At 38.8% G+C, this 16,091-nt stretch overlaps 2 protein-coding genes across 2 annotated transcripts; both read right to left on the bottom strand.

Annotated features, from left to right (window-relative positions):
* Window positions 1-601: 601 nt before the first annotated feature.
* Window positions 602-9,265, bottom strand: laptm4a (lysosomal protein transmembrane 4 alpha). Its single transcript, XM_010740689.3, has 7 exons — window positions 9,005-9,265; window positions 6,565-6,685; window positions 4,597-4,673; window positions 3,445-3,567; window positions 2,802-2,897; window positions 2,459-2,557; window positions 602-1,562 (listed from the first exon to the last, which is right to left on the bottom strand). Exons 1-7 carry the CDS (start codon window positions 9,131-9,133, stop codon window positions 1,488-1,490), a joined length of 720 nt encoding a protein of 239 aa, XP_010738991.1. The 5' UTR covers window positions 9,134-9,265; the 3' UTR covers window positions 602-1,487.
* A 1,956-nt stretch (window positions 9,266-11,221) lies between these two features.
* On the bottom strand, window positions 11,222-15,288 carry LOC104926781 (syndecan-3). Its single transcript, XM_019266463.2, has 5 exons — window positions 15,134-15,288; window positions 12,664-12,748; window positions 12,466-12,554; window positions 12,238-12,352; window positions 11,222-12,162 (listed from the first exon to the last, which is right to left on the bottom strand). The coding sequence occupies exons 1-5, from the start codon at window positions 15,197-15,199 to the stop codon at window positions 12,002-12,004; spliced, it is 516 nt and encodes a 171-aa protein (XP_019122008.2). The 5' UTR covers window positions 15,200-15,288; the 3' UTR covers window positions 11,222-12,001.
* Window positions 15,289-16,091: the final 803 nt, after the last annotated feature.

Raw genomic sequence — 16,091 nt, forward strand, 5'->3', positions numbered from 1 at the left:
GTGTAAAACCTTTGTCACATTTGTTACCTTTTGTAAAAATCATTTTTTGCATCCAGTGTTACAGGTATTTCCCCCCATGATACAGGACTGATTCTAGAAAACTTTAATATGTTTTAATGTTTGTACAAAACTTGGGAAGAAAGTTCTAAAACTCAAAGATTTAATTTCTTTGAATGCTTTTAAAAGTTTAACAGTCATAATGTATTGGTTCTTAGTTTGTGCTGCTGGCTGTCTTGACCAGGACTCCCTTAAAAAAAGATTTTAAATCCCAATGGGGCCTTTAACAGTTAAATACAAATCCTTTTATCCAGCTTGATCAACTTCACCATACTGAAACTTCTTAATAGTCCACTCTCTCAGTTTTCATTCTCATTTCAGAATGTCATTTGTATGTATTCTAGACCTCGTGATCAGCAGCTGACAAAACAATTTCACCTCCAGAACAGCTGTTTTCAGCCATTGATGAAAACTACCATTTTTGTAACATTTCCATTTCCATGACAACTGCTAATGAAAATCATGTGATATCATCTCCATCTTCTAAAATCTAAAATTCACCTCTGCGTATTTTAAAAAGGAACAAAGGAGTCATGACGGCATAAATGTTCTGAAACGTTTATTGAAGTCAAATTTTTCCACTAGGATAAAATCATATTACTAGTAAAGTAATGGGAGGGGCAGGGGGGGGGCTTGTTGATAAGCATGCAACTACTAATGTTCACAAGACCAGCTGTTTGCTCCAGATGTCAGGAGAGAAAGAAGCAGAGAATATGATTCATCACCAGTGCCCTCTGCAGTCTCTCTCCACCCGTCTCAGCTGGAACACTATTCACTAGCTTTGCTAACACATCAGGGCAGCAGGAAGTGATGAAAATGTCAGGGGGTGGTGGTGGTGAACTGAACCACGGCAAAGCTAAATAAATAACAGACAAAAGTGCTACAGACTCCATCCAAGACTGAGCAGGAATAGTCTAGATCTTAATAATTAGGGGCGGGAAAGTAACACAATTCAACAATAAGAGCTATAATAAGTGGATTGTCGTAATAGTTTTTCTTTTTACACTTCATATATCAATCTATAGATAGGATGGTGCTGGAGCGATGAAAGCATTTCAAGCTATTTAATATTCACATGTATCCCTTTTTACTAAGACATAAAAAAAGGCCAGGGGTGGTGTTGGTGGTGCGACGGGGTGGGGGGGCTGGTAGCTTCTGTTGCTTTTCAAACATCACATTCATTCATTCAGGTCTCCCATCGTTCTCCTCTCACACCTCCAGCTCTATAGACACTTCATAGAAATACAGACAACAGGGCTGAACAAAACATTTTCAGTGGCCTTACACATACACAGTAGGTTAGAAGGCAGGGTGGGAGGAAGCGAGAGGGGTAAAGGTGTTCAGAAACGGTGAGTGAGGGAAGGTAGGAATGCATATGGTAGTGTGTGTGTGTGCATGTGTAATGTGTGTTTTGGCAACAGGGCTGGTGCTTAAGCGGGCATGTAAGGAGGAGGCGGCTCCTTCTCTGGCATCTTCATTGCCATCTCGTAAGTTGGCAGGATGTACTAAAGGAGAAAGAGACAAACACACGGAGGGTCATTGTACAGAAAACCAGCTGTTACATGAACAATGTTTCTGATCACAGAAATCTAGATGCACACAGATCGTAAGAGAATATGCTGCTACTGACGATTACTTTCACTACTGATTAATCTGATGTTTAATTAGTTTGTCTACAAAATATATTTAAATATATTTTCTGCTGAAAAACCAAAACATGTTTAGTCTATCACAGAAGAGAAAACAATGCCAGCAAATATTCATATTTTAAGAAAGTTTTTACTATTTTGGCTTTTTAAATACTGAATAATCATAATAATAGTTTGACCGATTAATCATTTCAGCTACACACTTTATTTTAAGCGGGAACTCTACACTTCACTGTCAAAGCACATTCAAAAGCAAAAACATGTGTATGTCATTCCCTCTCCACAGCTATCAAAGCCCAAAATAACATTTTAAATAAGCACAAAATGTCTTTTATGATAGTAAACTGAACGTCTAATAATTTAAATATGTCAACTTGGGCTTTGGGAAACTTTTTCACAATTTTCTGATATTTTATACACCAAACAATGAATCTATTGATTGCCAAAATAACTTCAGTCAGATTAATTAGAAATAAAAATATTCATTAATATTTCAGCACAAAGGGACTCGAGTATGGGCCCTTGGATCAGGAAAACAGAACAAAAAAGAAACTTTATATCTGCATTACAATTCTTTCTAATTTAGCTGCAACAAACTCTTCAGAGAGATCTTTGTGATGTCTTGTGCCTTCTTTTGGCTTTTCAGGCCGTCAGTGTGTGGACGAGATGCCACCTGCTGGCTTAACTTCAACATTACACATTACTGCTGCAGCTGACAGTGTCAAAGTGTGTTTGTGTGACAGCTTGTGTACCTGGGGAGGGGTCTCAAAGGCAGGGTAGACGGCGATCTCTGGCATGTTCCTGTTGTTGATGTACTTGTAGCAGTTCCACACACAGTTGATCAAGTAAGCCTGAAAAGCGAAGATAAGACTGGAGTGTTTAAAGGTTTAAATCCAGTTGTGACAGTCAGTAAACACTTTTAATCCTGAAACTCCACAAAGTCTATTTTTCCAATCCAGAGAAAAGATTTACATAAATGTTCTCATCTTATCATATTACATTTATTTATATACTAGTGTGCATTGGGGGGGCATTAAATACATGAACCAACCCACTGAATAAAGCAGATTTTCGCTGAATAACCAATGATTTCACCTTGAGGATGATGAGGAACGCAAAGAAGACCAGCACAAAGAGCAGCAGGCAGCTGGAGTCCAGAGACAGCAGGTTGTCCTTGTACGGGAAATCCGGCTGACGAAGGGGAAGAAAGAACGACGGCGGATGATCAATAAAACATTCACATTCATTCATACATATTCAACTCACAGCGACATCAATGAAACATGTGACTGATATAAAAAGTAATGGGTGGAACGTGGAGTTTTCATGTGACCAAGATGTTATGAAAGGGGTGTTTTACATTTATTTTAAATATTAAATATTAAAGTAATCTTTAAGTATTTGTACTTGATTTTGAAAATCCGATTGTTCAAATTACAACGCTGTACAAACAGAATAGTTTCTGTTTACCTAATTACACTGAGACTTGATTCTCCGACTCTAAAATGTAAACAGTGTCCTCTTATTGATCAAAACAACAAATTGTTCATGTGTACAGATGTCAAATCTACCTTAAAACCAGAAAAACTTCAATCCTTGACATAATTCTTGGTAAAAATGAGGCACAGTTATAATATCTGCACTGTGACGATCCTCTGTGGTAAAAACAAATATGGGAGCGGTAGCGTGCTCGATTCATAACGTCAACAGGATCAGACTGTAGACTGTCGGCACTGACCAGCTGGTCCAGGTAGTCCTTGATCCTTGGTAGGTAGGTGAGAGAACTGATGGCCACCAAGCAGCTCAGGGCAAAGTCAAACAGCTGGTAGCAGAAAAACGGGATGAGCCAGCCGTCACGGTGCTGAGGAAAACATTTGAAAATCATGTTATGAACAGATCTTAAGTGAGATCACTGTGTAAAAGGACCATGTTGCCTTTTTTCAACGTCATCTCCACGCACTTAGATTAAACTTTCTTTGCGGCTGTATTCAGCCTGAGCAGCAACCACAAACACTTGAATGGTTTTAGAGTCAAAGATAAAGTGCTCCAAGTTTTAAACTCAAACCTTTGTGTCCTGGTTTAAATGTCTAATTAGAGATTGAAGAGATTTTTCCTACTGCTCAGGCTGTGACACATCATCAGATGTGGTTTGTGGTAAATGAAAAGAGCCTGCCTACAGAGACAGGGAGTGCTGACGTTTCAACTCTAACACTGTAATCGGTAGAGACTGGCTGAAAAGCAGCAAAGTGGTCCTTTAACAAGACTCTCTAAAAGGCATTCTGGGTGTTTTTCTCTAGCAAAAGCACTGTTTGGAACGGCCTTGACAAAAATCTACTTCACTTTCCTTTCTTACATTATGTAGCAAAGTATCCTCGGTACATCATGATTGTGGCTCAAACATTCAGGGTGTTTCTGGGACACTACAGTGCTAACAGCAGCTCTGCACCACCACACTGTATTGGAAAATCTACTACAGTTGTCTGGGAGCATGTACTTGCACAGCTAAAGCATAACTCCTGCACAGCCTGCAGACGTGTGTCATAGTTTAACTGTGCAGTCATCCGGACTAGCAGCTTAATAGGGCCACGTCAAAATGCCATCAAACCTGTCAGTCCTGAAGCCACCGGGCGGGCCTGTGAGGTAAAGACGACGGGCAGTGAGAACAAAGTATGTGTGCTAACCTCCCACTTGATCAGGATTCTTTTGATCATCCAGCTAAAATGTACTGCAGTGATAAAACACAGGGGAGGGTGCTTTGGTATTTCCTGTTACGTCTTAGCTCTGGTGCTATTATTATACAACTTGAAAGCGATGCTTGAACATTCGGGGATTACACATTTGCATAAGAAACCATGACGGTGCTTTAAATAAAGCGCATGCCGACACTTACGGTGATCGCTCCGTACACCATCATGGCACTGATAGTGAGCATCAGCAGAGAGATGGCAAATCCAACGCAGGCGTTCTCTGTACGAGAGAAAAGGCGAAGGGGAAAGTTTTATTACAGTTTCAAGTTGAGCTTTCGTCGTGATGTACACATCAGTGAGCGTGGATGAATGTATATTTGCATGTTCTCTTTGAAGCAGCAGTGATTTGCATACAGTGTAAGCGAGCCGTCTCTTTGCAGCTCACTCAAAAAAAAAAGGCCAGCTCTGGGGAGCATTAAGCCTCTCTCTCTCGGCTGGGTAGTGTGTGTAAACACACAGTGAAACTCGGTCTGGGATAATTAAAAGGCCTCCCTTTCATATCCTCTTTTCTTTCCATCACTCAGACGCTCACTTCCTCAAACTCCTCTGCCTGTTGCACTGGGAGAGACGACGCCTGTGAGAGAGCTAGTGTAGCAACCGCATTTCTTTGGTTATTCAGTAGCTCAAGCAGAACGACTTGTACGTCACAATATGAAAACTGTCAGACTGTCTCGAGCTCGTCTTTAGGCTACTGAAAACAAAACTCACACAGGCTTAAGCTCAGATAAGGTATTCATTTTGTTATGAATAAAGAAGAAGAGCTGTTATGCTACAGTTTAGTTTTATTGTCTTCAAACCATGGACTTCTTTGTCAGGCGAGATTTTCTGTAATTGAGTCATCTTGTACCTGTATTATTTAGTTTTTGGCTTATAACTGGGTGTCTAGACTCAAGTCAGTTTCCAAGCTTTTGCTGTTAAAAACATTTGAGAGTAGAAAAAACACCCTGCAGAATCAATCCAAAGTCTTTAAAGAGGCCCTTTTATATCAGGATGCAGTGACGAATGAAGCCAGAATGAAGACAAAGTTTTGTGCCTGAGACGATGGAGGAGTATAGTGGCAGAGCATTGTTTCGGGTAAGGCGCGTGCTTGAAAAAAAATGTAAGGTATGCAAGCAAATATCTTTCATTTGGAAAGCCCCAGACGATCGATAGACGGGGAGATTCAAGATCTCTGGCAGGATCAGATGTGTCAAAGAAATGCTGTTTTATAGTGTGTCCAAAAATAGCGAGTCGTACGATTTCCACTGCTTTTTTCCTCTCAATTAAATCGAATTATTTTCTCAAATAAATTAAAACTCAGTGTTTTTTCAGTCACTGTTTTGTCTGAATCAACAGTTTACTGTCGCAAGATAAAGAAGAGGAGAAACAAATGTTAGGAGTCGTCCAAACTAAACGTCAAAGAGCGTTTTCACGTTCTCCTGATCAGTTACATGTGGAATAAAAAAATCAGTGCCGCCTGATGAAGCTGCGCTAATATGCCAATGTCGCCTCTGCGGGCTGTGGACGACCTCCACCGTCCTCCTGCATGCTGCAGCAGCCTGCTGAGGGAAGGTCAACCCACGGCGGCTGCTTCACCTCCTCTCCCGATGAGTCACAGTTTCAGAAAAATGAGGAAGCCTTCACCAAGCCGACTGACAAAACAACCACCAGCTAGAAAGAAAAAGGCACTCTGCTCATTCTGCCAGTGCCCTGGCGAGTGTGAACACAAACACTTCGAGATCCTCGAGAAAAAAACTAAAAGGAGCACTACTGGTGACACGACAACAATAACAACATTTGCGGTAAACTTATACACAGCTAGGCGGTGTTCTGTTGTCCTCATGAGTTGTTTTCTTTTGCTGTCACTGGGGAGTTGCTCCCTGTTGGAAGATGAATCACAAACGCAACCTCAGCCTAACAGCAGAGAAAAAAAAGCAGCTTTACATTCAGTCCAATGCAGAGAATATTTATTCAGCGAGGTTTCCTCAGGCAAACTATCTTCGCCTGAATACAGTGGAATTAAAAATGTGTTTGATATGTAAATGCTTGATAAACTCAACATTTCTTTCTGTTTTTATAACGCAGTCTGCGGGCCCTTTTATGGTATTTCTTATGTAGATTTCACCGCTTACCGGACATCCTGTCTGAGGCAAAGTAATGGTCGATGACCTCATACTGCAAGTCAATAGTGGGCACGTTCTCTGGGTGGGTCACGGCTACGGTCAGCAGGATGCCCATCAACAGGTTGACAACCTGAGGGGAGGAAGGAGGACAAGAAAGGAGGCGTTTAAAATATGACTCTGGCACATGATTTAAATATTTTGTATTCCTAGGTTCTTGAATTTCTCAGCCGTCGATGTCAGCAAGTATCAAACTGCTGAATCATGGATGAGATGGGCAAGATTACAGCGAACCGTTTATCACCGCTTTCTGTCGAGGTTGCTTTATCATCGTGCGGGAATGCAGTCGTGAAGAGGAACCATTCAGGGGCCCTCCAGCTTTCGAGCATCGATGATCGGCACAGAGAGACTGAATCCGCGTGATACAATGTGTCATTGAAAAACACATTGCACAAGACAAAAAATGACACATGATGGCGTGAACTAAAGTATCATGTTCTATGAAAAACTGTTTAGTGAGATGATTCTTTCAATGACGAACTAGCTTTTGAGATGAAAGTCAACCAAGAATGCTTTTAACAAAGCTAAATATTTAAAGTTTGAAAACCAACGTCAACATATTATCTATGTTCAATGAACACACAAGAAGACGGTTAAAGTGCAGAAATGTCTTGTGCTGAGAGAGCAGCTTCAAGGAGGGGAGAGTTGGGAAAACGTGAGAGTCAGTCCTGATCATTTAGGTGAAACTAACATTTAATCCTCATCGAAAAGGTTCAAGAGTGTAAAAACACTCGTCACCTGTACATCTCTGTGCCAGCACGGGTAGACGAGCTTATGGAGAAGCAGCCTCACCTGCCTGACCACCAGGTACCATAATTAAAACTGGTATTAACTTTCAGCAATCATGTTCTAGGTCTCAATTTCAAAAATGTTCTGGCACACCATAAAGTCTTTGTGACAAGTGTGCAGGATCAAAAACTCTTGTCTGGGAAGCAAACACCCCACAGTTCATCACTTGTACTCACTAATTTATCTATTTCCTTTTGTCCTCAGACATTCATCAGTTAGTACACTCTTCTGTCTTCTGGACGAAGGTCGCACTGTTTAAAGGATAATAATGTCACAGGACGGGAAAGAGTTTCTTTACACAGGCGACCAGACTGTTAAAGAACAATCAGCACATTGCACATTTTTATCTCCGCTGCTACTGATTCTTTATTCAATATCTACCTCTGTACTGTATACACCCACTCCACTAGGGTCATATCTATACGTACATACACTGACACCAATATGGTCAATCACTTTTTGAAGTTGTTGCACATTATTTAACTGTAGATGTGATCTTTTATATACCTTTAATATATATATTATATTATAGGTTTATATATATTTGTTCTTAATCGATGGTTAGTTGTTTACATACGTTGTTTGTTTACTGGAGTATTGTAACAAAAAATAATTTCCCCCTGGGATTATTAAAGTATTTCTGATTTCTGATACACCTCCAAGTCTGTTATGCTCTGTCTGTCTGTTGTATGTTTTATGTAGCACCATGGTCCTCTGTGAAATACTGTCCTGTTTTATTGTGCTATGTGTATATATATTTGAAATGACAATAAAAAAAACAACAACTCTTGACTTGAAGTATGGACTGATACATTGTAAATAAATTAAAGTGTGCTGGATTCTTTGTTTGCTCCTAAAAACTTTGTATTTATTTTCCTTTGAACTGTTTTAACAGTAAAGTCTTAAATATAACAAATATAAACAAGAAGAAAAAAAAAGAATAGATATTCACAGAAATGAGCAAAATGTAACTCTGGCTGCTTTAACATCAGCACTTTTGTTTACATAGTTTAAAGATAGATAAATCCAGAAATCACTGGTTTTATTTATTAGATTTGAATCACCATGGAAACACAACATGCTCTCGTTTTTATATGTGTCAAATAATGCCAGCTGGCAAAACAAACTAACGGATTTTAAAAAAAGCAAAATGAGGAAGATATGATGCAACCAAAGCGGATTAGTTCAGATGATGCGACGTGCACAGAGGGCAGAGACAGCTGGCGTCTCTACAACAGTTAGATTACATTAAAGTTTGACTATTTAACAGCGATAAATATAATTAGTCTTACACAACATATGAGTTTTATATCAAAATAACGTCGCTGTGAATTCCTTCATAGTCTGGCTGGACTGTGAGTTGTTGACAGCCGTTAGCAACCGAACGTTGGTTAGCTCGCGCTAACGTCCGTTAACTCGGCAGTTTAACGGACGTTTTTTTTTTAAAAACAAACCGAGCCGTTAATCACAATCTGACACAAAAGCAGCCTCCGCTGTCTGACTGACATTTATTATATAACTTAAGCGAACTTAACACATTAAACACAGCAGCGCTAGTTAGCATTAGCCCGCTAACACCGCCCACATCAACCATTTTACGTACCATGTACCAAGTCCCCAGGATGATGGTCCCCGTCCGGACGTGGCAACATCCGCAACACCTGGTGGTGTACAGTCTGTCTCGACTGGGTTTAAAATGATGCATGTCCTCCACAAGCGTAGGAAGAAACATCGGGAAAAAGCTGGTCGTGGTAAGGAGAGGAAAATCTTCTCAGCATCAACAGCGAACGAACACGAACCCGGAGGAACGCCCACCGCTTCCCCCGACTGACCTGCGCGACGCCGCGGATAAAAACAAACGCTCTGACGGAGAGGAAGGGGCGGGGCCTGTTCTTTGAGTGACAGGGCTCAGAACCAATAGACGCGAAGAAGTTTATTAAATTAGATTATACTTTATTCATCCCACCACGGGGAAATTTACTTGTTACAGCAGCAGAGGAAAGTGTAGCATACAAAAAAAAGCAGAAAAGAAAAAAAAAAAACTCACAATAAACAGACAGAAATTAAACAGACAGAAATATCTATAACCGACACAATAAACACGAAAAACAATCAACCTTCAAAACAGAAAAGTACTGAGGATAAAAGTGATTAGATTAGATTAGATATACTTTATTCATCCCACCACGGGGAAATGTACTTGTCACAGCAGCAGAGGAAAGTGTAGCATACACTACAGTATTAGAAAAAAGTAGAAAAGGCAAAATATATATATATATAACCTACACAATAAACACATCAACCTTCAAAACAGACAAGTACTGAGGATAAAAGTGGCATGATATATAAAAGAGTATTGTAATGTAAAGTGACCATAGTGTAAGAAATATTGCAAAGAAAGTGACCATGATACAAATAATAATATTATGATGGGATGTAATAGTAAGATGTGTGTAGGATTTAATGTCACCTAGCAGTTAAGTTTGTCCTCTCCCTCCAAGTATATAGGAAAAACTCTGGCTAGTGCATATCTAGATCAGTGTTTGGATTGTCTGTTTTGGGCTACTGTATAAAAATGTCAGTTCAACAATCCAATAATGAATATTGTATTCCATTCCTGCCAGTAGAAACTCCTGAATCTTACACAGTTGACCTTTAAAGAGTCTGTCAGCTGTTGGAATGAAGGACCTGTGGTCGAGCTCCTTCTTACATGGTGGGAGTAGCGATCTGTTGCTGAAAGAGCTGGTTGTTTCGCCCCCCACAATGCAGGGGGTGAGGGGTAATTGAATTATTTGCAAATTAGTTTATTTAATAATGTACCACCATTACTGCAACGCAAAGCAAATTATAAGAGAACACTTACATGGCTTACCCAATCTTGTAGCCTCTTCTCACAGAGGGGCCATGTTGCATTTAAAATAACATTGTACATAATCAAGTTAGCTCAAAATAATTACTGTCAGGGCGGCGTTTAACTCAGTTGGTAGAGCAGCTGCGGAGGATGTTAGCAAAGATGACATCCATCATGAACAACTCCTCTCACCCCCTGCGTAAGACTGCGGAGGTCTTAAACAGCTGACAGCTTAATCAGCAGACTGCTACTCCCACCATGTAAGAAGAGGAGTGCTTCCTCTGTATATTTATTACATCTTGTGTATGCTGCTGTGACAAGTGATTTTCCCCACTGTGGGATCATTTGTCTATCTTATCTTCAAGCAATTACCTACTAAACAATACACAATCCTCAAAGAGTGAGCTCATTAGTGCCGTGGGGCACATCCTGTGTGAATGCATCTGCGATGACTGATAAACTATTTCCTCGTGCCATCACTCTCATCAACAGTTAAATCAGCCATGTGATGTCAGAACAGTTCCTGAAACAAGCACTCCAATACTCAGCTGCATTATGTGTCCCAGTAACAGTGACTGTGAGCACACACAATAGCACAACCTCTAAGTGGAATGCAGGTTTCATGAATATACATGTGAGTTATCGCAGTCCATATCGTCTTATTGTCATATGTATGTTATCATCTGGATGGCGATACGGTGCTGCCTCAGAGCAAGGTTTCCTGGAGCATGCATGTTCGCATGTGGGCCCTGTACAGATACTGGATACACAAATTGGTGACTCTACCTGTAGTTGTAAATGTGAGTGTGAATGGTTGTTTGTCTCTATGTGACTTGTCCAGAGCTTCTCACGCCTCTCGCCCAAAGTCAGCTGAGATAGGCTCCAGCCCCGCTGTGAGAGTGATGGGGATAAGCGATTACAGAAAATGGATGAATGGATATATGCTCATATAACATAATACACTGAGGATTAAAATGGGTGTAAAGATCATTTATTAACAATTACGCAATACAAAAACTGCACACATTTAGATGAGATTACATTTAAAATTGTAGCAGCTAATCATCATCAGTAATCATTATTTACATTTAATATACAGCCTCAGTTGAGTTTTCATTCAATTTATTTATTCACGTTACATTAATTATTTTGCTAACTAAAATGGGGGATAACACTGAGGTTTCCCTACTTAACAGAGAGGATCAAATCACCTTGGTTCAAAATGCAGGACTGTCTAGGATTTTAGAAAATGCTGAGGTCATTAGTCGTGCATGCAGCTTTATCTCTGTCCTATTCAAAGGTCTAGGTAAACTAGGACAGTGTGACACAGAGCCAAGCATGTAGCAATATAAAAGGACCATAAAGCAAAATGGTATTCAGCCATCATTCATTTTGTTATCTACACCTGTGCCTGGTACAAAAATGTCTTCCATGAAAAAGGGTTATCGACTTCTTCATGTATGACATTTCTGTACACTCACACTGTCCTGAGGAGAGATCTAAATCAGCATTGTAAAATATAGGCAACGGAATAGTTGTTAAATAAAATTAATTCTTCATTTTTTATTTAAAATATAAATAAATTATGAATGAAAAGCAGCAAAAAAATTGTGAGAATAACTGTTTTTCCTGATGCCCCTACCCTCCCTCTGAAAAATATGAGGAAAGTATAAATTTCCTGAAGCTCCCAAGGTACAAAAATGAACAATTAACAACTGGCAAAATGAAAACAAACATTGGTTTGGTTAATTAAACAACTTCTTCCCTGCTGGGTCGATGATAATCTTCAACTGAAGCCCTCTGCTGGCCCAGAATGTATCCTTCATCATCTTTCTTCTGCCATTTGTAGATTAATATTGTTGCCAGTGAAGCAGCGAGTATTGCTCCTGTTACTCCTCCTGCAATAACACCTGCAGACATAAACACAAATTATTAAACACAAATTCATTGTCTCACTCTGGCAAATTCAGTAGTTAATTAAGTACCGGCAAAGATTTCTTTTCTCTCCAACAGACTCTTGCTGTTTGCCATGACACCATATCCTGATCCAACGTCCATTACAGGCCACTGTGTTTCGTCAAAGGTGATGACTGAAGAATCCTGAAGACAAAAGAAGGAACAGCTGCATAACTTTATTTCCTGCTCTGACATCCACATTATAAAGGCAAAGAAATGGTGAGGCTCATATAAATTAGTCATGTGCAATGCCGTACGTGGAAAGTATTCTTGGTTCCACCTCCTGCGTTTTCTGCAAATACTCGGACATCGTTGATGTCTGGGCGATCCTTGGTGTTCGTTTCATCTGGTGAGATCACAAATGGAGAGTACAAAAGATATTCTGTATGACACAAGCAACAGATACAATGTTAAGTGGATGATAATCATGCTTGGTTCGTGGTACTCAGCATTACCTTGTTCTGACAAATCCCCTGAACCTGAACCAGAAATTTCCTGGAGGTCTCCTGATCCCTCCAAGTCTTTAGGAAGGGCAGAAAACTAATTGAATGGAGAAAAAAAATGGGGTGAGGATATTCAAAGATGCAGACCACTGCTGATTTTCAGCATCACAATAATATTTCCTGTCTTATTATCAGACATACGAAAACAGACAAGAGGTGAAGCAAAGTTTATTTGTTAAAGGTACCTTCCTTAAGAGGGCAATAAAGAAATGAATTGGGTGCAAAGTTCCACTGAAGTAACACAATCTCTGACAAACCCATAATGATGCACATTGTTATCAACAATAAAGTACAATGAGTAAAGAATTTAGCCTGGATTAAATGGAAATGTATCTTCACCCATTTGACACAGCAGTAAAAGACAAAAAAAGCTTTTGTTGGTCATCTGGACTTCATAAAGCATTCAGTTTGAAAACTATATTCACGAGCTTGATGGGCACAGAGGGTGAATACGCTCTAAAGATTGGCTACAGAGAGGTGGAGGAATTAAAACATTTGAAAAACATGAAGGCTCTGCACATATAAAACAATCTGGAGTCATACTGAACAATCTTTCCAAGAAGATAAAATGTGCATTGTGCATTGCGTCTTTAGATTAGGGATAGTATCTTGTTGCATACATGCTGTGTGTGCTAGTTGTGCACACTTTCCTAAAGCATAAAGAACAGCTGTGTTTAACTTGCAAATGACCCTAATTGACTAAAGCATTAGCTTTAAGTTCTAGATTTAACAGGTGCGGCAATAAAATGTTTTGTGCAGGAGGATGTGAAGCTTATTATTAACTATAATGTTATAAAGTTTCTTCTTTTTGTGAGAAATGTCTCTTGTTGGTTTGTTCCTTCTAGTGTTTGGATGTGTTTCCACCCGCAGTTTACACAGAGGTGAAGTTTCAAGTTCAAGTTTCAGGTTTGTTTTGTCACATGTAGGTTAACACGGGGTGAACAGTACAATGTGTTGGAGAAAAACAGCTCAGCTCAGCATGAGAGCACTAGTTGCGATAACAGCACAAGACATAAAAGGATAAAAATACTAGAAATAAAATACACAATCAAATTTAAAGTGGAAAAACTGGAGTAATATAAAAAAACAAAAAACAAAACAGAATATGTTAAAAATGTGTACTATACACTATAAATGTAAGGTTGTTGTGTCAAGGATGTACAAGTATTAGAGAAGTATCACTGTATAAAGAGGTATGAATGTACTCTATAAATAGACATACTATTTAAATATATGAAAATTGAGCACTGACAGTAAAGTGACAAGTGGCAAAATAAATGATTTGAAGACACCACATCAATAAAAAAAATATACTTGATGGGTAATTTAGATTTTAATTCACCTGGATTCAGCAGATGCACCCAGATTTTCAGCTGGTGGAAAACTAAGTACTACTATAAGTACTATATAAGTGCAATCTTAAAGTACTTATATTTTTATTTTATGCTACTCAATACTTTGATTTGACTTTCAAACATGTTGTAGATTATCTTTCCAACAGTATTAAATAGTTGTACCTCTATAAGCCACATTAAAGTGAATGCATCAGAACCATTCAATAATACAATACAGTGCATGGGCGTTCATGCATATTGATTACTTTGGATAATTTAGGTACTTTTTTCCTGATAATACGACTGTGTTTTAAGATTTATTTTCACACTGTAATGTTGCAAAGTAATATAGTGTATATATATATAGGAACATGGTGGTAACAGGGTCATTATGCATAACAAGCACTTGTACCTTGATACTAAGTAAATGGTAATACTAATTTATCTACTTTTCTCATATTAAATGCAGGATTTTTACTTGTAATGGAGTATATTTTATATTTTGGTGTTTCTACTTTGAATACAACACACCAGCAGGGCTATAATGCAGATATCTAATGGTGGAACTATCAAATATCCATAAAATGGATAAAGAAGTCGTTTTCTGCTCTAATTATATCATTTCTACTAAAAGTCTCAAACCCACGATGTGATTTCAGCAAGAGGTGTCAAAGCCACAAAACAGGAAGTGAAAAAAAATCATCTGCAGAAAGACTTGAATTAAAAATATCTTCCATTATCTGGATAAAATATCTACAACTAAATATCTACAACTGCAGGAGGGAAGATAATCTCTGCGGGAGCAGATAAGTGGCTCTTAATAAACTAAAAACAGATACGAGGGAGCAAATGTGCACATGAACACACTCGATTACTGTAAATTAATTTCAGGTAACCGACCCAAAACTGATTAGGTTTCAAATAATGGACAGGACACAGGCTCCAGGGAACAATAAACTCGTAAAGATAAAGATATGTTGACATTTCGTAATAACTTGAGGAAGTGAGAAAGGTGAGTGAAGCAGGTCTGGAGATTGACGTAACGTCTACATTGTTATAAAAACAAAAAAACAGTGAAAATGACTTACCGACATGTTGATCTGCTGCATTAATCCTAGAAATACAAACAGAGAGGCTGTTAAAGGTGTCCTCATGTTTCAGCTGAGCTGCTGTTCACCTTGTTGTGTCCTCTTCCTCGTCACTGGATCTCACGCAGGTGTTTTCATTGACTCCTCTGCCAGGCTGCACGAAGCCCCGCCCACCAATAAAACACGAACTATGACCTGTGGATGCTGACAGTGTTTACGCAGAAACACCTGGAGAAAAGCTATCAGAAATTATGCTTTATTAAACAAAAGAAAAAATCATCTTCATATGATCTCATGTGCATTGATGCATTAATGTGCATTTGATCACTGTTTTAAGTTGTGAATGTGGAGCCAGTAACTACCTGTGCATGCATAGCCATACATTGAAAGTTTTATATAGTGTTTATAACTTTTTGTTTTATTTCTTTATTTCCATAAAGGTCAAAGTCATCTTCACCTGCTTGAGGAGACTAAGGCGCTTTGGAGTGGCACTGTGGTGGCATCTGCATTATTCTCTGTAGTCGTCTGCTTAAGCGCACCTTTTTCCCCCCGTTTAGTTCTTATTCATGAGTAATTTCTCAACCAGCTTTTGTATTGTAAGCTGCTGTAACAAGCAAATTTACCTGGTGTGGGATCATTAAAGTCTATCTGATCTTATCAGTGGTGGAAAAATGATCAGATCCACTTAGTTAAAAGCAGAAATACCACAATTTTAAGTGTTAGCACATATTAATAAAAATGATGTTACACAAAGTATATTATAAGCACTGATGTAGTCACTAATTTAATTTGTAGCAGGTGAAGCCAATAACTAATGTATGTACCCATAACAATGTGTCATATTTTTGAATGTAAAATCTTAAATAAAATTGTACATCACAGATCAGACCTTGTTGATACTGGTGTATAAATACAACCAATTAAAACCTCTAAACACATAGCTGATTATATAAATACG

This window comes from Larimichthys crocea, chromosome XI (genome assembly GCF_000972845.2).
Source record: "Larimichthys crocea isolate SSNF chromosome XI, L_crocea_2.0, whole genome shotgun sequence".
Taxonomy (NCBI): Eukaryota; Metazoa; Chordata; class Actinopteri; family Sciaenidae; genus Larimichthys; species Larimichthys crocea.